Source organism: Phacochoerus africanus, chromosome 1, assembly GCF_016906955.1.
Source record: "Phacochoerus africanus isolate WHEZ1 chromosome 1, ROS_Pafr_v1, whole genome shotgun sequence".
Classification (NCBI taxonomy): Eukaryota; Metazoa; Chordata; class Mammalia; order Artiodactyla; family Suidae; genus Phacochoerus; species Phacochoerus africanus.
The window spans coordinates 193,833,936-193,857,828 of NC_062544.1; the positions used below are offsets into that span (position 1 = coordinate 193,833,936).

General features: G+C 34.9%; 1 protein-coding gene across 1 annotated transcript in view; it reads left to right on the forward strand.

Moving 5' to 3' along the window:
• Nucleotides 1-23,893, forward strand: part of NAALADL2 (N-acetylated alpha-linked acidic dipeptidase like 2) — a 967,277-nt gene that overhangs the window by 214,533 nt on the left and 728,851 nt on the right. Inside the window, exon 2 of the mRNA XM_047786685.1 lies at nucleotides 16,898-17,399. Coding sequence (XP_047642641.1) covers nucleotides 16,898-17,399 — 502 coding nt within the window. The remainder of the gene's footprint in view (nucleotides 1-16,897; nucleotides 17,400-23,893) is intronic.

Consider the following 23,893-nt stretch of genomic DNA (forward strand, 5'->3'; position numbering starts at 1 on the left):
CCATGTGGCCCAAAACAAACAAAACTATTGTTATTCACTTAAATTATGTAAATTATGTAGTATACCCTTGTCATTTTCTTAATTTAGCTTGCTGTCTTTAACATTTCATTTTTAGTACATGCAAGAATTGATAACTCTGAAATTTCACATATTTCAGAAATATACTATTAAAAGATAATTTCTGTCAATATTTTATTTCATCTAACCCTGATTTTTCCTGTAAGGTCTTAAATTCTTAAACCAGAAGTTATGCTAGCAAAGTAGTTTTCACGCTTCTGTATTTAATTCTAACATTAATACTCCAAGTTGGTGAGAGTTTACTATATCAGTAAGATAACTAGAGTACGTGTCTTCATAAAGTATCTACTCTCCCAAATTTTCTTGTATGTGATAATAGAAACTTATCCAGGAAGAATTACAGCTGCCTGATTATGATGGTTTTTATAGACAAAGCATTGAAATCTAAGGTATTACTGGTTTTCAGAAAAAGTATGTTTTCTTAAGTAGGAGTTGATTTTCCACAATGAAACATTTGAATCACTGCTTATCAGGGTTAAAAGAACAAATTAAAATAAGAGTTAGCAACTTTGAAATCCTCTTTACATGTTTTTTAACCAAGACTTGATTTGGTCTAATACCTAATAAATTTCTTAAGTGCATTAACTCTGCTAACTTTGTCACCAAAACTTAAAAAAAAAATCAAATTCTCATTTAATCTCAAGTGAAACTTTTAGAAGAAAATATAAGATTGAATTTTGCCTTCAAAATGATGTATTTATTTATTTATTATTTAAATTTTATGGCCACATTTGTGGCATATGGAAGTTCCCAGGCCAGGGATTGAATCTAAGCGAGAGCTGTGACCTATGTCACAGCTTGCTCCTTTAACCCACTGTGCCAGGCTGGAGTTTAAACATGTGCCTTATAGCAACCAAAACTGCTGCAGTCAGGTTCTTAACCCATTACAGCACAGCAGGAACTCCCCAGATATCTATTCTTGTTTGGAATTAGTGTCAGCAGTTCTTTAACATTTGGGGCTTGAGATAAGATGTATAAAGACAATGAAATTGCCTTCAACATAGTTTATATTCCTTAGCTTCTCCCCCAGGGCTCACTGTCCTAGGTGGGAAGTGGGACACTGGCCATCAGCCAGTGGTTTCCACAGCCATCAGAGAAATACTGATATACAATCTCCTTTCTTTCCAACCATTTGCTAGTGAGAAGTTTGGGAACAGATGGATGATTGATGATATCAAAGTGGAAAACATACTGCTGTCATCATTATCATTTAAGGCAAAGTTCATATCTACATATACTATAAATTTTAAATGAATATGATTTTAAGTAATTATATAAAATTACTATGTATAATTATTAATATATACATCTTAATACTATATGTATTATAAACATATAGTATATACATCTTAATACTATATGTATTATAAACAATCATAAAATTTTTAAGCCACATGTGTACACTTTGAGTTCTAAATAACCCATCTTTGGCGAAGGGCATCACATTTTAGTATAAATGGCTTCTGTATACCTCTATGGGGTTACCTGGTTATTCTACTTCACTGTAATATTGTTGTTGATGCTAGCTTTCCTTGCTCCATATTGTCTTTTTTTGTGAAACCTAACTCTCATGGAATCTTTATCCTAGAAGAACCTGCAATGACCGCCTTTTATAAAGATAAACCTTTCCTGCCCATCAATCTAAACTTATTTTCTACCAGCCTCTGGTATGTACTTTCTTTTCTCAGTTAAGGATCCCTTCATTGACTTCTATATGCAGATACTTATTCCCAACTTCCTGCTTGAGCTCATCTTATTTCTTTAGTGACTTCTTCATTCTTAAGCCCTATTCATTTTTCAAGGCACAACTTTAATTCCCATTGAAATCTTCCTTAATTTCACCATTCCTGAATTCTTACTTTAGATCCCATGGTTTACTTCATGATGAGGTTTTAAGTTTGTATATATGTTTCATCTTTGCTGATAGAGGTAATTTACTTGAAGCATTTTCTTATCTATTTTTGTTTCTATTTTCATAGCTCTAGCACTGTACACATAATTCTGTTGCTTAAGCTTACAGGTGATGAAGACTGGAAGACATTTAAAGAGTGCTTACTCTGTCTTAAGAATATGCTAAGTGCTTGAAATTTACCCATTGAAATCTCACAGTGACACCATAACTGTAGTCATTCTGTGTTTGTGTGTATGTACCATGTATGTACATACCGGCTGGGAAATAGAATCTTAGAAAAATGAATCACATGACCTAAAGTCATATAGTTGGTAAGTGGCAGTACTGAAATTCATATCCATTTCTGTTTTAAATAAATGATCTTCATTACATTATGCTGCAACATTGTTGTTGTTTTCTACCACTACGGCATTTTCAATCCATGTATCGCAGCGGCTTCAAAAGGGCCTCCTGGCTTTAATTAGAATAAAAGACTTTGTTTCTGATCATAGAATCTGCTTTTTAGATGTGTAATTTATTATTTCTATATTGCTTAGTCCACAAAGTGCTTTATACAACTTAAATATAAAAATTAGTCCTATTCAAAAAATAACTGAGTTCAACTTTTTCAAAGTGTTAGATTTTAGCTTGAACTTACTGCTTAGGAAAAACAAAACTTGATGAACAACATCAGTATTGTTGGTGACAGTTTTGATTCCGGTTGAAGAGGAAGACTGAGGGGGAGAAACACTTTGTTTTTAAGAACAGGAGGTTAGAAAACTCCAGTTTTTTGCATGAAAAGTCAAATTTGATTGAGTTTTTCTCCCCCTTCCTACTTTTAAAGAATAAATACAAATATTGTCTTCTCTTTAGAACAATTTGTTCATGCTTTAGGAGCCATTTAATTAAATTATTACCTGCTGGAGCACCATCTGTTTTTGTCCTAGAAATAAGAAGCATAGCTTTCTTTTACATAGGCTTGGTAAATATGTAAAAGGTGCCAAAAAGCAATAAATATCATCGGCAGATGGACTGAGGCACTTCAATCTCTACACAGTCAGTCTTGATTGTTCTGGGCATAGCTAAATGGATTTTTCTGGATAGATTCCTTTCAAAATGTATTATGTGCAAGAGGGGAGTTGATTAATCTTCTCCCATGGATCTCTTCACATTTTCCCCCTCAAGAGATAAGACTTAACTTTGCTTTTAACTCTGTGCATGCCCTGATTACAGACATGAGTTCTGAGAGGTATAAGTAAGGGATTGGAAGTTGAAAAGTTTTAGGATGGATTTTCCAGAAGATACTTCCCTTCCTCCTCCTGCTTCTGTGTGTTCATCATCCTTGGATATAGTCTTTACATCTGACACACACCTCAGAAGTCTCCTGTTTAATTCTCTCACTCCAGGCTCTGTGTCCTGTTTTGACATAAGAGAAATATGAACAAATCTGGTGCAAATTCACTTGTAGTTTTTTCCTCTAGCAGCAATATTCAGGAATTGGGACAATTGCATGTGGTATAGATATGAGTGATTAATTTAATATTAACCAATGCTTATTCATCATTAATGATTTTTCACTAATTATATAATAATAAGTTATTCATAAAACATATATTTGCCAGTTATCTTCTTTGGTTTTCACACACATAAGTCTAGTTTTACCTATGAGAACAAGTGATTTCCCCTAAGGTTCATGGCTAGTAATTGTGGATCCATTATTCACACCTAGCTCTTTTGATTCCTCATTGTTTAGAATTTTAAAACAAACAGCAGTTATATTGGGTTTTACCATTAATCAACTTCTTTTAGTTAAATATTTAATTTTATTTATCAATTAGCATTTAGAACTACATAGAGTAAATATTACATCCTCTTTTAAAAGATAAATGAGCTAAAGTAATTGCTATGCGAAGCATTGCTGGTAAAATGGCAATGATCTTACCTTAAATTCTATGCTCTTCCAGACACTGTGCCTGTTGGAAGCCTATCATTTATTGAGCACTACAAGGTTCCAGACCCTGTGCTGGCTGCAAAGGTGAAAGATAACTAGTCAAATTAATGACCATCAACAATCTAAGCCTAAAGGCAAATTGGGCAGAGGAAGAGCACGTGCAATGTGTGCTATGTGTGTGATGTTTGCTATGTGTGCAGTGTCTTCCTGCAAGCAACAAGTAGGAAAAAGAATCCAAATGGAAGTTGAGGCCAGGGCATTATCATCTTCTATACCTTGGAAAGGGGAAAGAGTCTGTGAAATGTTCTCTTGAGTGCAGAATAAACACCTCATTGTATTTTAGGCCGTCAAGTGATGTGGTCAGATTTCTGTTTTGGAAAAATAGCTTTAGCACTATTCTGGTTATTTATTACTGAGCTACAAACTATTCCCATACTGTGTGGCTTTGAACAACCACCATTTTATTATGTCTTCTTATTGGATCAGGAACACGGTCAGGTCTCTGCTGGTCTATTCTTTTGCTCAGTATGCTTGTCACTCAGAAATCATCTGGTGGCTGGTCTGTTCTCGTGTGTGTGGCACATTGGTTTAGATGCCTGGGCTCAGCTTCCTTTCCATATGGTCTCAGTGTCTCTACACAGGGACTGCCCAACAAGGTAGTTGGACTTCTTTTCAGTGCTTCAAGAAGTCCTTTTCAGTAAAAGTTACTCATGCCTTAATTACAATTCTCATAAGACACTTCAGCAAATAAACATTGCACTATCACTGTTTTCTTTAAGAGCTGTCATATTTAAGTTAAATGATTACTTTAAGATATATGTATTTCTCAAAGAGTATAAATTTAAATGTGAGGAGATGATGAATTCAGAGGTTTTCACAAGTACAGGTTTAGTCCAATGAACATTTACATGGTCAAATAATTATTATAAAAACTATGGGCAAGAAAAATATGAATCAAACCTAATTCTTGCAAGAGATGAAAAGTCTATTGCAAGAAAAATGTTTTAGTTAATTAAAAACAAAAACAAAAACAAAAACATGAGCATGGCAGCCAGTAGTCAGTAGGATGGATATTACGTTTGGGAAAGCCACAGGCAAATTTAATGAGGTCAGGGAGTAGAGGCTAACATCTCTGTGTGAATGGGGTGAGTTTATTTCCTCTCTTCACTTTTTTTCCTGAAAGACTCTAAGGAAGCTTCTTAGGGATGGAGGTTATATGAAAAGATCATACTACAAAACATTGTTCAGGCTTGAATGTGGGAAAACTGACTGATATTTTTTTCAATTTTTTTTGGACCAATTAAAAATATGCTCTTGTGATTGTTTCCTATCATTGTAGCTGAGTGGTTAATAACAGATTCTGGAACCATACTACCTGGGTTTAAGTCCTGCATGATATGGAGCAAGTGACTTCAATTCTCTCTCTCTCTCTCTCTCTCTCTCTCTCTCTCTCTATATATATATATATATATATATATATATAAATAACATATATCCTCCCCCCCTTATTTGTAAAATAGGGATGATGACAATGGTAACTTTAGGGTTTTGATGATTAAATGAATTAACCTAAGTAGAGGTCACATTGTTGTACATAAGTAAGTCGTTCCCTTCACCCCCAGTACCATATTTTAACACAATTAGGAGTTCCCACTCTGGTGCAATGGGATCGGTGGCATCTCTGCAGTGCCAGGACACAGGTTCAGTTCCTGGCCTGGAGCAGTTAAAGGATCTGACCTTGCCACAGCTTTGGCATAGGCTGCAACTGTAGCTCTGATCTAACCCCTGGTCTGGGAATTCCATATGCCTGGGGTGGCCAATAAAACACGAATAAACTAGTCGAGGTCATTTATTCACAACTTGTATGCAGTGCTTGTTCCTATTTTAATTTTCCATATCCTTAAAAGTTATGTTCCTTTTTAGGCAGAAACCATAATATTTGGGCTCTGAAATGTTTTAAAATTACTCAGGGAATGATTAAAGACCTCAGAGGTTTACAGAATTAAAAACAAAAAACAAAAAAAAAAAGGCAAATGAAATGAAAAAGAGCGTTTGGTTCTTTACATGGATGAGAGAGAGAGATTTTGTTTGGGGGTAATATTGAGGTTACAGTTACAACAGATGAATGGAATAAGTCTCACCAGTAATAAGAGCTGAAGGAAGTCTATGAAGAAATGTTAGAGAAAAGAGACTTTGATTTTTCCTATATTATGTCCATAGAATAGAACTCTCAAGCAGGTTGAGGGTAGGTTGAGTTTTACTATTGTTTTGAAGACTGAAGATTTGGTGTGTTTAGAATGGTTGGGCAAAACATAATCTTTGAATTGGCCATCATTTCAAATCCACTGATTCTTTATTTTTCAAGATACTTTAATTCTCTATAGAAAAAAATAAAATGAACTCTTTATGATCAGTTACTTTATTTTCAACAATTTCCTGAGACATCAATAGTGAAATAAGCAAGAATGGAAAAGTGAAAATGAAGTAATGGGAATGGCTAAAGGAAGGAAAATAATATAAGTGATGTATTATGGGAAGGAAGAATGCAAATGGGAAAAGAAGCTAAAATCCATGTTGGTAAAGTAATAATATTTGACATTTTAAAATTAATGGGCTAGGTGAATTTTAAAATTTTGTGTGTATTATAATAAACTACCTTACAATGGTGTCAATTATATCAAAGTTCTGTTAAGTATTTTACATTTAATGCCTTTGTGAATATTTTTACATTTTCATGCCTCTTGCCTGACATTTAATTTCATATCAGCATTACTTTTATGTGCCATTGGAGGTCTTCCATTTTTAATAATATTCCTGCTCATAAATCAAATATAAATGACACAAGCAGTGCCCAATATAGGTTTTAGTAAATTGTTTAGTTGCTTTAATTTACCCAAAACTATTAGTATGCATGTATGTAAATATGTAATAAAAATTAACTTTACAATGTCAAACTGTCATATAGATGTAATATATTACTCTAGTCTTTCTCATCCTGTTACTTCTTCAATAAATCCTTTTTTTTATTGAAAAGGTTAAAAGTTACTAGTATTATCATACTTAAATAAAAGTCACTTAAAGCACAAAAAATTTTGTGCATTAAAATTTTATCAACATTTTTTCAGATAAAATTGCTTGTGTAGGCCTAGGAGAAAATACAGTAAAAATATATTCTTGTTAACTTCAGATATATGCATAATTATGTATATGGCATTTTAGAATAAGAAAAAGTAGCAAAATCTTGGGCAAACTGTTTCTCATGCTGTTTGAGATAATTCTCGAAAGGCATTTCAATCTTGATTCTGCTATCAGATGTCAAAATTGAAAGCTTCATATTTCTTAGTTTTTCTTTTTTACCACTAACATATTCCTACTACTTGTGCAAACATAGTTCACTTAAACTCTTTTTTAGCTCTGGAAGTAAGTGAGTTAATATACATGATTTTCATCTTTTAAGGAACATACTGTGCTGTTAACTATAATAAATCCCTATCACTGTATTTTGGGTTAAATCTCCAATTTAATTTCTTAACTCCATGGTCTAACAATTTGTAAACTGAATACTAAATTTTTTACATTTGGATCTTACTCTTGGATCTTTAGCTGAAGAGTAGATTTTCAGAATTTATCCAATATAGATTTGGGGTGGTTCATATTGATACACATTTTCTTACTAACTGAAATTTGAGTGAACTTGAAGATTCTGTACCATTGTGTTTTTCTGGGCTGCTTCCCTGTCCTAGCTGTTAACCACAGTATCATGACATACTAACACTTTTCCCTAATAACACCCTAAGGAATGAGTATAAAAAGAGGCATTTCAGAAAATGGAAAGCATGGATCCTGGGTGCACTGGATTACAAAAACAAAACAAACAAAACCAAAATTGGGTCGCCTTCCTTACACTGGGAAAGTCTCGAATAGTCTTCTCTGTTATGATTACATGAAACATAGGGATACGAATTTTAGAAAAAAGCACTTCCAGTTAGTAGAAACCTGTTGATACTCTTTGAAGAGTAAAGATATTTAAAAAGTAAGCCAATAAAGTACCTTTGAAAAATGTGGAAAATAGAGTGCTTATTGGCCTCATGTAGATAAAAGCTTCATCTTTCTGTTCCCAGAAATCCAAGAGCCATAGTCAAAAAGCAGCAATTTAAGATCATTCACATTGGCTGAAAGGATAAAAAATTGCAGTGTAGCTATCAAGCTAAGAGGTTCCTCCTGGCAGACAGCGCTCAGAGCAGAGAGGTGATTGTATTGACATGTTAACTCCTGACACACTCAAAGCCCTCTTAGGCCAGTGTAAACCACATGTAGTAGGGATGGACCAAAGGGTTTTAATGCCTGACAACAGAACAGCAGTGGGTTGAATGTGAACTGGAGCTCTCAAGTGCTAAGCACAGTTGTTTTGCTCTTTGTTCCTCAGCAGCAGGAGAGAAGAGAAATTTTGAAACTGTTGCTAAGAAGAGACCATAGAATGGAAGTTGTGGGCTTTTCCTCAGAGCAGTGGATGTAGAAGAAACTCCGCTTTATTCAAAACCACAGTGCAGGAAACACCAATGTCTACCAGGGTTCAGTGGAGAGCCAATGGCAGACATCTTTTAGGTCCTGGAGTCAGAACAGCCCCCAAGGGTCTAAGGGTCAAGGTGGAACTGTTCAGATTTAATGGATACCAAGACTCCTGCTGCCTGTAATCATATTGGGGACAAACTGAGGATAAAGAAATCCATAAGATCTATGAATTTGCTAATATCACACCAACTTTGGAGACTTTCAGAGAGTCCAAAAGTTATAATGTTTCAGAAGAGTAGGTTTTGGAATTTGACAGGCAGGCATGGTACTCCTGATGGTTGTACTTGGGGAAATGACATAATTCCTAAGTGTCAGATACCTCATCTGTAAAATGGTGATTATAATAGTACTTAACATGTAGGTCTGTTTGATTAAATGACGTATGTCAAGTGCTAACCTTATAGTAAGCCCTGGCTCATTTTAAGGGTTCATAAAATTGTTTATTAGCATATTATTTTGGATACCATAATATGGACATGTTGCAAATCCAAACCTGAGTCAAAGATAAAAAGGAGACTCAGATTTCTCTGGATAGAGGAAACTATCTTACTGACATAGGAATATGCAACGACAAAAAGGAGAACTCAGAAAAAATAAAAATAAACTCTTCAGCTGAGACTGACAGCTCTGTGCATTCACAAGGGAGATCAGGTGAAGACTGATTGAGCCTGAGAAGACCCCATGGACACCCTTCTGCGCCCTGACTGCAGTGAAGCTCGCAACTACATTAAAACTCAATTTCAGTGGCTTGTTTTAGTCAGAGTCCAAGTTTTTTTTCCTCCCCCCTTTTTATTTTATGGTTTGTGGCTTGTGGTGTCATTTATCTCATGTACATGTGTTTCTAATGTAAGCCACACAAATGCTCTGAAGTAGGAAAGGGTGTGAGGTTTGCAGAAATAAATAAATACTATAATTGGAAATGAACAGATAGGAACAAAGAAGAAGAAATTTTAGAATCTCGGGGGAATCTGCCAAAAAGGGCCAGGAAAGGAGTCATGGCAGGAACAGAAGCTGTTTACATATCGCTAAAGAGAGTTTTGTGACGTTAGTTTGAACAATTAGTACCATCCAGCACATATTCCTGGTCAAGTAACTCATAGAGTATATTCACTCTATTCTTTCAGTGCATTTATATTAATTCTTCTGTTTGCCAATTTCTATATTGAATTATTTCTTTCTAATAGTGGAAAATGTTGCTGTAAATACAGTAACTCAGGTGGACCCCACTCAACATTTAGTTAGAGTCCATTACACAAATTGCAGTTGAGCACAGGTACCCAAAGACAGACCAGCCCACTCGGGGAACTGGCAGGTGGTCATACATATGCAAGCAATATAAAACAAATTTAGACAAAGCTGCTGGATTTCATTAAATAATTTTCCCTCAAATGGTTTTGACCGCATTTTGCAATTTATGGCTCATTAATTTGTCATCTTATAAGCAAACCTTTTATAAGTCATTGAGAGATCACTGTAACTCAGGCCTCAGAGTAAAGTTTTAGTTTCATGCTCTCCAGCTTGATGACCTGCTCTGCCTAAATTCAGGGTACTATTACCTGATTCAAAGTAGGCCTTGCCTAACTTTTTTTTTTCCTAAAAATAAAGCACAGACAATAGTTTCCCTTTCCCTTATATATTCTTCAATTAGTGAAGCATGAACAACAAATAATTATTGTCATTTCTTTTATGCAGTTAACATACAAAATTGCAATTAGCTGAGGAATTCTTTTACAGCAATTGCCAGGGCTGTTTCACAAAATCAGATGGAAAAGAAAAATCTCATTATACTGAAAAGTCAGGGAACAGAGTCTTCCGAATTACTCTTTTATAGTTTTTTATCTTTGGCCCTGCTTTCAAATTGAGACCATTAAAACTTTCAACAACAAAAATTTATTCCACAAATATGGGCTTTATTTGTACAAACTAGGTTCATACTGAAAAATTTATATCAAATGTTTTTAAGCCTATAAAGAATATCCTTAAATTTAAAAATTCCTCTGGGTACTCAGAGTTCACTGGTACAGCATCTAAAGTAATGCTGCACGAAGGTGCGTAATGAACGCCTTTTGATGATGCAGTGACATTTCTAAGAAATGCTTTGCCTCAAATCAATCCACCCAAACCAGCAAATGATTTGACATTCAAAGCTTCAGGAAATTCTGTATGAATATTTTTTCCCCATTGTACAATAAAGATTCAATCATAGAACTGTCAGAGGAAATTGAGATTCTGCCTTATGTTTTAAAGTTAATCTGCCAGACTCATTTATTTATTTTACTTGTAAAAATAACTTTTACAAGTAGGAAAGCCTTTAGATGTGTTCCTAATTCTAATAAGATCTGCACAGTCTTTTATACTGTTGGAGTTAAAATATTATTGGTATTTTAATGTGTCATTACAGTCAATGAAGTAAGTCAACCACCTATGACAAACATGATTTTCTACCAAAAACATATATAACTCACATTCATGATTAATTACCACTAATTCCTGGACTATTAAGCTGAACTCTTTATGTAAAAGCTCTGTTTTTGTAAAAAAAAAAAAGACTTAAAGTCAATTCTGTAATAATGAGATAGAATTGGTGCTTGTAAGCCAAATGTAATAATAACTTTTCTGCAAATATTAGCCACTCTTCTCTCTTAACTATCTGAACCACAGCTAATGATTAACAGATGCTTCCCATTCTCAAAAGTGCTTGGATGCACTGCTCTATTTCTCATTATTTCCAGGTTCTTACTCTTGGAACTTAAGCCTTCTGGTCATAATTTATTTTAAGTCTGTACTTTAAAGTGGTAAGCTCCAAATACTTCTATTTTCTTAAATTCTATAGAATTTCTGGAGTGATCCTTTGTTAGTGGATCACTTGCAATATGTTCAACCTTATTCTAAGCATTTTTGTTCATATCATTTAATCACAGTAATGATACAGATATAGTCCTATTATTATTTCCAGTTTACAAATGTGCTATTTAAACATAAAGATATTAAGTGAATGGTCAAAATGACATGGCAAAGTTATGATTTGAACAAGGTAGTATGACTATAGAGTGTGGTAACTTAGAAGGTCAGAGCATTCATGTAATTCCTTCATTGTGATTGTTGAGCAAGAAAGTAATAGTACCGTGATCATATTTCTAAGTGATATTTGTAACATATAACTTATTAAAATAAAACTTTTTAAACATAGATTTACTATCTAAGTTATTTGCCAGCTGTTGTGTTAAGTTGGATCTGCAGCAGCCAGAGACTGTATTGTATATACTGAAATTTCAGGCTATTTCTGTATTTGTCGTTTCTTTCTATATAATTTACTTACTTTCAGCCAGTAAAAATGTGTGAAAGAAAGCATTCAGAAGTATCAATTTATTTTTAACCTAATCATGTGCTTAGCAAGAATACAAATTCATTTTTATTGATCTAAGCTTGTCATAGTCTAGAAAAAAATACCTTTTAGTTCAAATTTAATTTGCTTTCTTTTCCTGACAAAGGAATGTGTATATAAAATAGAAATGTCTTATAATATATTGAATCTTAAAAATGATATATCCTTCATTGTGGGCTGGGGTGGGAAGAGATTTCATCTAAGCAAATAAGATAGGTTGAAAACATGGAGAATATATTGTACTGTTCATAAAAATTACATTATATGAAAAAAGACCAGGTGGTGCAACATAGACTGTAAGGATGCTGCAGATATTTCTGTTTGAAGAAATGTAACAAACTTTAAGACCTATCTGGTCCACACCAAAGTACATCTCTTTTAGAGAAAAATTCATGTGGTAGTTTCTAAAATCTATTACATATACTTTTTAAATTACTTATATATGAGTGGTTGTAAAGTAATATGACAATATGAATTAATCATGTACATCCCCATTATAGAAATGATATAAAAGTTTGGCATAATCATACAGTCATACCTAAGACCTTCTGATTTTGTTGAAAATTCCTTCTTATAAAGTTTCTGTTGTAGTTGAGCATTTGAATGTTCCAGAGGAAAAAAATGTTACATTTCCTTCACTTGACCTCAGGGGGCATGGGGTTTTTGTTTTTTGTTTTCTTTTCTTTCTTTCTTTTTTTTTTTAAGCTACATTATTTCTGGAACAAATTAAATAATCTGTGCTTACTTAAAATTGAATGTGTTATTAGTTTTTTTAGTAGTTCATTACTCGGCTTAATTTTTGAGGAGTTCTTTGTAAGTAGATGAAGTTGGATAGAACTGTCAGGGCAGAGATTGATATTTTTGTAAAAAGCTGTACTATTTTCCTTAAGGCAAGATAATTTTTAAAGAAATGGATTTCTAGTAGATTTCTAATAAATACAAATTCCCTTTATCAAGTAAGTATTTAAATGCTTCCTTGTCTATGTCATCCCATACTTACTTCCTTGGAAATTTTCTTAAAATATATTGATTTTGTTACATCAAATGGCTTAATCTACCTGGTACCTAGATACTGCTCTCCTGGAAAATAGAATTTAGTGTAAATTTATAAATGTGTGATGAGTCCAAAAGTGGTTGTAAAGGTGGCAGGCAGATATCCATCATAGTGAGGAGTTAATATCTGTATCTGCATTACATTTTAATTGATGGCTCTGTCTGATGTTTGAAAAGCGTTAAATTGCTGATGTACGTGTGATGGAATACCTACTGTCGGGCTATAAATGAAAACTCTGCCTCATCACTGCAGTTGGGTTTTAAATGATTTGTAGAGAAATGACTTTGAATGTTTGTATTAGAGGTCAGAATTGGAGCTCAGTTTCTGTAAGTAACTCCTGTGTGCCAAGTCTTCCCTGAGTATAAACATGCTCTACAATTCAATGCTGAAAAAAGCTGTTAGACTGATTTATTTAAAATGGGAGGAAAAAAATAATCTGGAAAACTACAGAGACAATGTCTAAATAAATATATAATGTATAAGCTGAACTCTTAAAGAAGTAAAAATAAGAGTTCCTGTCGTGGCTCAGTGGTAACGAAACTGACTAGTATCCATGAAGATGAAGGTTCAATCCCTGGCCCCGCTCAGTGGGTTAAGTATCTGGTGTTGCCGTGAGCTGTGGTGTAGGTTGCAGATGCCGCTTGGATCCCGCATTGCCTTAGTTGTGGAGTAGGTCAGCAGCTGTAGCTCTGATTGGACCCCTAACCTGGTAATTTCCATATGCTATGCGTGCAGTCCTAAAAAAAAAGAAAAAAGAAAGAAATATAATATCATGTAAAGATGGAGCATTTAACCCCACAATTATTTACCATTAATTTATTAATCTCATATTTTTATAAAACCACAAATCACTCAAGCATCACATTTCTCAGTCTAAAGAATTATTCATTGTTGGACCTCAGTTTCTCTTCTGTAACATGAGAGAGTTTAGACTCATGTATTTTAAGGATACTTTATTTCTCCTACCACCAGGTTGTTCCCATTTTCTAGTATTGTATTCTTTTTTTTTTCCTTAACCAAGTGTAATTTAAAGTCCCCTTCTATCAATTAATCAACCCTCTTCTAACTTGTCTGAATAATTATCACTAACTCCATATTTCACTTCCTGTCTCTGCTGGTCTCAATGTGACCAAAGGCAGAATTTAAATGATGCACTTTGTTGAATCATCTTGGAAACCAGGCCAAGCAGAAAAAAGGGAGAGGGCAGGAGGCAATGCAGAAAAGAGGGAGGGAGAGAAAGGAAAGTATTGGCCAAATCACTCCAGAGGCTGTTCTGATACAGAGTACCATCTGTAAGATAACAGTATGTCATGTGGTGCTTTGTAAAAACGTTTTAGTCTCTGCATATAGACTAACTGTAAAAAAAAACAAAAACAAAAAACTGGGCATTCCCATTGTGGCTCAATTGAAATGAACCCATGAGGACCCAGGATCTATCCCTGAACCTGCTCAGTGGGTTAAAGATCTGGCATTGCCATGAGCTGTGGTGTAGATTACAGATGAAGCTTGACTCTGGCATGGCTGTGGCGGTGACTGTGGTCTGCAGCTGTAGCTCTGATTTGACCCCTAGCCTGGGAACTTCCATATGCCTCCGGTACAGACCTGAAATAAAAAATGCATAAATAAAAAACCCAACCCGGTAACTAGTGTGTGCGTGAGTGTGTGTGTGCCTATTATGCTACCTCCTCCCCTTCTCCAAAATGTCCTACAAAATTATGAGTTCTTTCGCATTATTTAACTCAATTTATTTCTTCCAGCAATCCGTGATCATCCTCCTTTCTCTAATACCAGAAGTGTCCATTCTGACCCATATAGCCTATGTAACACTAATGGATGCTTTAAGTTTGCTGTCTCAGTTAATCCCGGTGACCTCACTTTGAGCTTTGTATTATTATGATGCCCATTTCATGGATGGAGACTCTGAGTTGCAGAGAAGTTAAGCCTTTTGCTCATGGTCACCCTTTACCAGCTTTTACGCTGAATCTCTGGCCCATGTGTTCCATCCTCCGTCATAGTACACCAGCCTTGATTTTTCAGATAGTCCATGCACCATGCATTCTCATTCCTCTGTTTATAAGTTTTCCCCTGCTCTCCTCTCACACCGCTGATCTGCCCTAGTTTAAATCCCCCTTTCTTGCCAGAAGTACTTCAGAGTTCACTTTTGGGGGGAATCATTTCCCATATTCTCTGCTAGAATCTGTCACTCCTGAGTCTCCCTTGTGCTTTGCATATTTTATGTGACTGACTTGTTTGTTCCTATAGCTGTTTCTCTGATTGAATCATGTCTTCCTTGTGGAATAGGGATATGTTCATCTCTGTTCTCATGGCCTGGTACCTGCCATGTTTTAGACACTCATTTTTATTGAGTCAGCAGCTCTGGACAAGAACAAATCCTAGATGATGGGATAGCAGATGAGAAATCTAGTCAGAATTACAAGTTTTATATCATCTAGTTAAATTATACTTGAACTTCCTTAAACACTCAGAACATTTTAATTTATATGGACCTCTGCCAGGCAGGATTGGAATGTTATATACCCATAATTCTACGCATAACACCACTCCCTTTCATGAAGTGTTGCTTTGTATTTTTTCATTAGAGTTCAGTTGTTAACAACTGGCCCTAAGGCACTTAGCTAATCAGTTGTCGGGTTGAGCTCTGTTTTTCACCCACCACAGTGGGATACATAGAAAAAGGATAAAACATAGTGAGAGACCTTAGAATCCAGCTGGGATGACAACTCTAATACACAGAAAATTTAAGTATAAATACTCTTAATCTGTAACTGTAATACACCAGTGTGTTACTGAATACAGACTGAAGACCACTTGTAGTTAATTAGCCCAGTTATCTTAATACCACTCTGCAGGATACAACAAACTGTCATCCAAAACAGTGTAGGGGAGAAAAGCCTCCATCTGCCACTCTGTAGCAAGGTTATGAAACTAAGCTCTCCTATCCTGGCAAAAGCCTTCCCTCTTTGGATGGATGCCACCCCAGACATTTATTTAAAGTTCAGTGAGCCAGGCCAATGCATGTCACTAATTCCATGGAACATGTTGGCTTTCTGTGATATCCTTAAAGTTTTCCAATCATTTTGATAACTTGTGATTAGACAATACACCATATGTTTCTTCTTGTATTTCTCTGGTGTTGCTACTTCATGTAGTTGGTCTTATTCTTAACCAGAATTTGTGTTTTTAAAATTAGTTATGGTAATATAACTCATCCCAGGGTCTTTTTCTTCTCTTAATAAATCACAGCTTTATTTTTCAGTTTTTCTTTTCTTTCTCTTTTTTTTTTTGTCTTTCTCTTTTCTTTTTATGGCTCCAGCTTTGGCATATGGAAGTTCCCAGGCTAGGGGTTGAATGGGAACTGAAGCTGCAGGCCTGTGTAACAGCCACAGCAACACAAAATCTGAGCTGCATTTGCAAGCTATGCCTCAGTTTGTGGCAATCCCAGATCTTTAACCCCTGAACAAGACAGGGGATTGAACCAGCATCCTTGGGGATACTATGTTGGGTTTTTAACCCACTGAGCCACGATAGGAACTCCTATTGCTTAGTTTTTCTTAAAAGCGATCTTGAAAATGTGTGAGCTTAAACTTTACCTTCATTGTAATACATTATCTCCAATGCAGTTTTGCATTTGTAACTTTAATTCTCCTAAGCTTCAAAGGAATTGTGTGTATGTTTGTGTATGTGTATATATGCCTATTAGATGTTTTCTCATAGCTTTTGCATCAAGTACATTCTTCTTTTATTTATGCTTTTTTTCCCCTATAGTAAACATCAAGAGAAAAACAAAAGATTAGTATGAGATTTTCTGTAGGGATTGATCTATTTCTCCTGATTATAATCACTAAAATTTGACAGAGACCTAATATAGATTACTGTTTGGTTTTCATCTTAGAGGTTTTCTTGGTTGGTTTATTTTCAGGAAATATACTTCTCTTGTTTTCACAGGTAAAAAGATGGCCTATCAGAAGGTCAATGCAGATCAAAGAGCTCCAGGACATTCACAGTATTTAGACAATGATGACCTTCAAGCCACTACCCTTGACTTAGAGTGGGACATGGAGAAGGAACTGGAGGAGCCTGGTTTTGACCAGTTCCAGCTAGATAGTGCTGAGAATCAGAACCTGGAGCATGCAGAGACTGCGGACCTCAATCTTGACTCCATTCAACCAGCAACTTCTCCCAAAGGAAGGTTTCAGCGACTCCAAGAAGAGTCTGATTACATTACCCATTATGCAAGATCTGCACCAAAGAGCAACCCCTGCAACTTTTGCCGCCTTTTAAAAATATTTTGCACAGCAATCATTTTATTTATTTTTGGAATTTTGATAGGCTATTATGCACATAAAAATTGCCCTTCAAACGCTACATCTTCAGGAACACTTGATCTTCAGTTATACCAAGAGATTCTCAAGACAATCCAAGCAGAAGATATTAAGAAGTCTTTCAGGTAGGTGTGGAAGAAATGGAGGTTGGTAGGATGGATCTCTTGGGAAAGATGTCTTACAGGGAGTATTGAACTGGTGATCTTGCTCTGATTTCAGGTAATTCTTGTAAGCTGAGAAATGTAACTTCACAGGGTGGGGTGCATTTTTTTCAGATTTATGATACCTCAGTGCACATTTATGGTGCTGTTTTAATACTTGATAATAAGAATCATAATTACTGTGCTGACTAAAAGACTCTAGCCAGTGTGTTTTCTCCCTCTTGGGAAAGACCAGGTAGGCCAAATTGGAATGCAAAGATTGCTGGATATGGTGTAATAAAAACTAGGGCATTAGCCATATGATTGAAATTTTTAATGACTCAGAATAAAATAAACCTGCTTTATGGACTGAAATAACTGCCTCTTATGGTCAGGAGCTAAGATAAGCACTTGTGGTATTTGGTCCCCTGCATCACTGAGCTTCCCAATGAGAATTTTTATTGAAACACATTGGGTTCCATACATCCAGTACTTCTAAAAGGTCATCTCCCTCTTTAAAGTAAGTTTGTATATGACCTCTCTAGTCAGAATGTGTTGTATTTTAAGTTAAATTATCAGAAAGTATTCTTCATTAGGCCTTAATTCTGAGTTCTTGTGAAAAACTCCTATCATGTCATATAACTAGTGGGTAACTAAAACTTTGTCACTTGGTATATGATCAACATAAATGCTGAATTGTAAAGGCTTGCATAGTTTACATATTTAGTGAATTGAGAAACTGGAACAGGAGGATTAGATTTTGGTCTCCATATGCATTTTCCATGTTTGCCTATAAAGAAAAGTTCTAAGTGAATCATACCTGTTGTGTGTAGATAGATGAGAAAGAGAGAGAGGAGGTCATAAGGATATTTTCTTATGTTGGTACATGTGCATTCCTGGGAATCTTCTAGAGAGCATACCCACTGAAGAAGCATCATTTAATCTATGTGCTGAAATATCACATGTATTGATGTTGGTGAATTATAATTTCCTTTATGAATATCACTTCTGAATGACCATGGGAAGGTGTATTTCCTACACCTTGCTATGTCTGCCATTTACTGTAGACATGTCATATGTAGATATTAACACCTTCTGTGGTATTTCTCAATGTAAATTTGTTTCTATTGTATTGAGTGAAAGATAATGGCATCATCTTATAATAAGTGATTGTGTTAGTGAGGATCCAACCACAATAGAAAACTCCCTGGATCTTCAAAGCAGAGGATATTTAAAATGGGGAAATTATTCCATCAGTGATGGAAAACTGAGAAGCTAATCAGGGGGCAGTGAGGCAGTCAAGAGATGAACAATAAAATGGAGCCATTGCTAAACTTGGGCTGGAGGGACAAAGGGAGCTGGGGTAACTTTCTGCATACACAAATGTGGAGGTGGGAGTCGGGGTATAACCACAGCCAGAGGCATCACTGATGGCCTAGTAGGAAGTACCATAGCTTCTCCCTTCCTGCTGCCCTGTGGTGTCCTACTACCTGTCTTGTTGGCTGAATCCAGCAGGAAGGCTGCTGACTCAAGAGTCTGGGAAAACTCATCCCAAAGATCCTTAGAGCAGGGGAAAGGCAAGAGGTATGTCAATACCCACACCTTGGAATAGAACATGATGGAAGATAGTATGAGGAAAAGAATGTGTATACACATACACACATATATTTATTACTGGGACACTATGCTGCACAGCAGAAATTGGCACAACAGTGTAAATCAAATATACTTTAATAAAATGTAAATTAAAATGTTTAATAAATAGATATAACTTTCACAGGGATGTTTTTAAAAGAAAAAAAGGGATGGAGAGAGGATAAAGAAAATAGAAGAACTCTATAAAACTCTGTCAATTGTAACTTCATTGTGGACATTTCATTTCATTATGAAAGTGTCTTCTAGCAGAGGATACATGGATTTAACTTCTTAATACTAAGAATAATTACATTTTCCTGAGCCAACTGCTTAGTTTTTAACTATGGACACTGACATAACCTAGACTGCTTCCCTCTTTACTTTGGTTTTTAGTAAGTTCAGAGTCAAATTTATATTGAAATCATAAGGAACTTACAGGTATGCACTTTGTGTACCAAATAGCCTACATCTTTTCTCTCTTTATATTCCTTTGGCTTCCTTTTTTATTTTTTATTTTATTTTATTTTATTTTAGCATGCAGATAGCTTTAAAAACTGGCATGTCCTTTTTGCATATAGCTGGTTCTAAATTTTTTAAAATGTGTTATTAAAAGTATTAATTGCTTCAAATTAGGTGTTGCATTACAGTAAGGATTATATTCTCTTAAATGTGAAAATCAACAAACTATGTATGTAAAATATATAACCGCCGACAATTTTACTTCTAAGTAGTATTCAGTGCTTGTATTCAGATTCACAATGGTGTTCTGTCAGGTAGACACATCTCATTCCTTACTGAGATAATAGATTTTTTTTCATCAAAAATAATATTTTGGTACAAATATGTTTACAGTAACTTTCTCCAAAGAACATTTCTTCATCCAAAGGTAACTGTTCCCCCAGTAGTCATGCTAACCACATGCCTTATTGTGGGTGCCTGTGTTTACTAAATCAGCTTGACATTGATTCTGTACCTCACAAGTTTCCACTGTTCCTTTTCATTGATTTATGATCAGTTAGGGATAGTTAGGGATTCTCACTAGTCTACTATTTTGTTCATCAATTGCTGTATCTCTTCTCTATTTGTTCTCCTTTCCTGCCCATTGCTCTAAGGCTACATCAATTCTTGCCAAATATCTTAACATTTAAACAATGTGAAAGACAGTCGTTTTATAATAGATTAGACTGCAGATTCCATGAGGGAATGGAGCCAATGTGCTTTGCCTATCATTAGAATCCTATTGTCCAGCAGACATTGAATAAGTATTTTTCTAAGGGAATAAACAAATGCCTGAATAGGTGAGAAACAGCTCTGTTTTTGTTTGTTTGATTTTTACGGCCACATTCACAGCATATGGAAGTTCCCAGGCTGGGGGTCAAATCAGAGCTACAGCTGCCAGCCTACACCACAGCCACAGGAACACCAGATCCAAGCTGTTTCTGCAACCTATACCACAGCTTATGGCAACGCCAGATCCTTAACCCCTTGAGTAAGGCCAGGGATTGAACCTGCATCCTCATGAATACTAGTTGGATTCATTTCCACTGTGCCTCAATGGGAAATCCCCAGATCTGTGTTTAATTGACCAATTATGTATTCTTTTTTTTTTTTTTTGTCTTTTTAAGGCCACAACCTCTGCATATGGAGGTTCCCAGGCTAGGGATCCAGTTGGAGCTGTAGCTGCTGGCCTTTGCCAGAGCCACAGCAATGCAGGATCTGAGCCACCTATATGATCTACACCACAGCTCATGGCAATGCTGGATCCTTAATGCATTGATCGAGGCCAGGGATCAAACTCACGTCCTTGTGGATGCTAGAATTATATATTCTGAAAATAATTTTACTTATCATTTAATTTTTAATATTATGAATATACTCAAATCATGATAAATATAATTCTTATTTATAATTATAAAATATTCTTTATATTATATAATTATATTATAATTACTCAGAGGATTAATCCAATAAGTGACAACCTATATCAAAATCAGATATTGTAAAAATGCTAAAATATCACTACTGATGTCTCAGTCCCAGCTGAGGCTTAAAGAAAATTTTTAGTACATTTCTAATTAGGACCAGCATGCAGAACTTTGGAGAAAAAAAAAAAAAGATAGTATAAAACTTTGAGATGATCATTCTGCTGTTGCCTATGAAAGATAAGAGAAGTTGAGAAATAGAAGAATGGAAAAAGGAGTTTGGGAGGAAGCTTCCAGTGGTTTTAAGCCCTGGTATTTTCTCAAGGAGGAAGCCTCAAACGCTGTGAACAAGGGGTTTAATAGAATTACTTGGAAGAACTGTATGTCTGTCTCACACTGAGTGTCCGACGTGAGAGTGACCTTTTGTTCCTGTTTTACTTACTCTGACTTGCTCTATTTCAACACTGGAGGTGTGAGAAACTCTGAGAGAAGAGATGTAAAAACACAAAGCAGAGAAGAAACTGACTACTCTCATTTCTTTGACTGCAAGTTTCCCAATCTAAAAATAGCCAAGAAGTGGGAAAGTATTCAAAGTTCTGACTAAATGACAGTGGATCTTTTAATAACTCATTAGAGGAACTCAAGTCACTTAACAGTGACCAGAATGATGGAGTTTTTAATCCAGAAGTAGGAAAAAAAAAACAGCTGCAATTAATATAAATGGTAGAAAAACAATTGCTTTGTAATTATGTTACCTGAGTCATTCTTGCTTTGTGTAGAGGTTACATGTGTGCTATTTTTATGTAATGTTTTAGAAAAGAACGTATTTGAATAATGTGTTGATTCGGAGAATCAGTGATGGCTATTTTAGCTGCATATTCCAATTTAAGGACCTAGTTATCCCATAGGAAATCCTATATAAGCAACTACTTGGTATCATATTGATCAAATAAAAGAAAATCATAGTCAACAGTAGCACAGGGATATTAAGACCGTGAGTGTATGTGTCTATTAATCAGTCTTCTCGAAAGAGTCTCCTGGTTTTCTCTGTCTATACATGTTTCTATTTGAAAAGTGTATTCACCATTGTTGATGATTTCTTTCATGTATCTTCTGTGGCAGCAGATAAGGTATATTCAGATACACATCACATATATCCAGATGCATTAGATATAAAATAGGCCATTAAAACTTGTTTTAATGTAGGCTTTTGTGCCTTGGAACAATAACAACTTAGATAACTGAAGTTTGTTGTAAGCACCAAACAGGACATGAGGCTCACAATAATGTATGAATAGGAATTTATTTGATTAGACCTTATTGATACAGAATTTGGATCTAATCAGCTCCAAGGTCCCCAGTAGCCTCAGTCCTCTGATTGCTGCTAAAGATTTCAACCACTAAGGTGATTTGACTCCCTTTCCATCTACTTTTTTTTTTGCCTTATTCTTTTCGTTTTTTTTTTTGCCACTACTTTTTGTTTGCCTTATTCTTCTCTCCAGACCAGCTGCTATGTTCTTCAATACATAGTCTTCCATTCCTACTCTCCAGAATGAAATAAAATTTATTATCATTTTGGAGGTCAGAGACATTTGTGACTCTGTGTGAAGTGCTTATCCCTAGTCTAATCAGCTTTGGCCAGTTGGGATGCTCATCATCTTGTATAAAATGTTTTAGCTATGGCTGTTAATGTTAAGAGAACTCTCTAACTTAGAAGAAGCTTAAATGTGACAGGTACAATGTTTTATTTCTATTGTAAAATAGAGTCACAGAGACTTTATGATATATATTGTTGAATGAATGACCTATATGTGTGTGTATGTATGTGAGTCCATATATATATATATATATATATATGGACTCACATATAGATATATATGTGTATATATCTTTAGTAGATATATATATATATATATATATATCTACTAAAGGTCATATCACATGGCTGAACAGAGTAAAGTGTGTTGCAAATTTCTAAAAGTAGTTATCAAGTATAATAAATCTTCTAAATGAATAAGCCAATGAGGTTAAGTATATTTTTGAATGCAGGAATGTTGTCTTTAACAGCTATAGATGCTGAGAAATGGTGAGAAGAAAAGAAGATATGTTTTGTTCTCATTATGGCTAATAATGGTATCTTTTTGTTTTAATGAAAGGGGCACATTGCTTTTCCTTCTTATAAATAAAATGTATCCAGGATGTTAGAATAAAATAAAAACTTCTCATAACCCTACTACTTTTTTCCTAACAGTTTATTCTTTCTTTCTTCCTGTCTTTTCCTATCAACAAACTTGTATTATACCATGTATACATATTGAGAACCAATTTTTCAAAACGATAAATATAAATTTGAAACTTTACATTGAAATGCAGCTGGTATTCCATTATAAAGACGATATGAATTTATTAAGCCTATCCATTATAAATTCTGGGGAATAGGAATGGAGAAATGTGTACTGGAGAACATCACAGCTGGTATGGAGAGAAGAATAAAGTAAGCAAAACGGAATAGGCTCAATAAATGTAGGAGTATAAATGTACACTTAGATTGTCTCTACAAACATCTTCATACAAAGTCTTTGTGTGGTGGTTATTTAATTATTCCCTTCTGATAAATTCCTGGAAGCAGATCATAGATTCAGGGAGTTTAAATTTGTTTAGTTGTTTGCTTTGGGTTTCCAAATTGCATTGCAGGACTGCCAGAATTCTAGATCCTCATTTTTTGTGTTGATGGGCCAAAAATAGTGCTGACAAACTTTTCTATTTTAATTGACCATTTGTATTTCTTTCTGCATGTATGAACTACTTTCAAAATTTAAAATTTTATATTTACTGAATACTATAAATGTAAAATAATATTAATTTATGCACGCTGTCCCATCTTTCTGGATTTTATTTAGTCAACCCATTTTATTTGTTAAA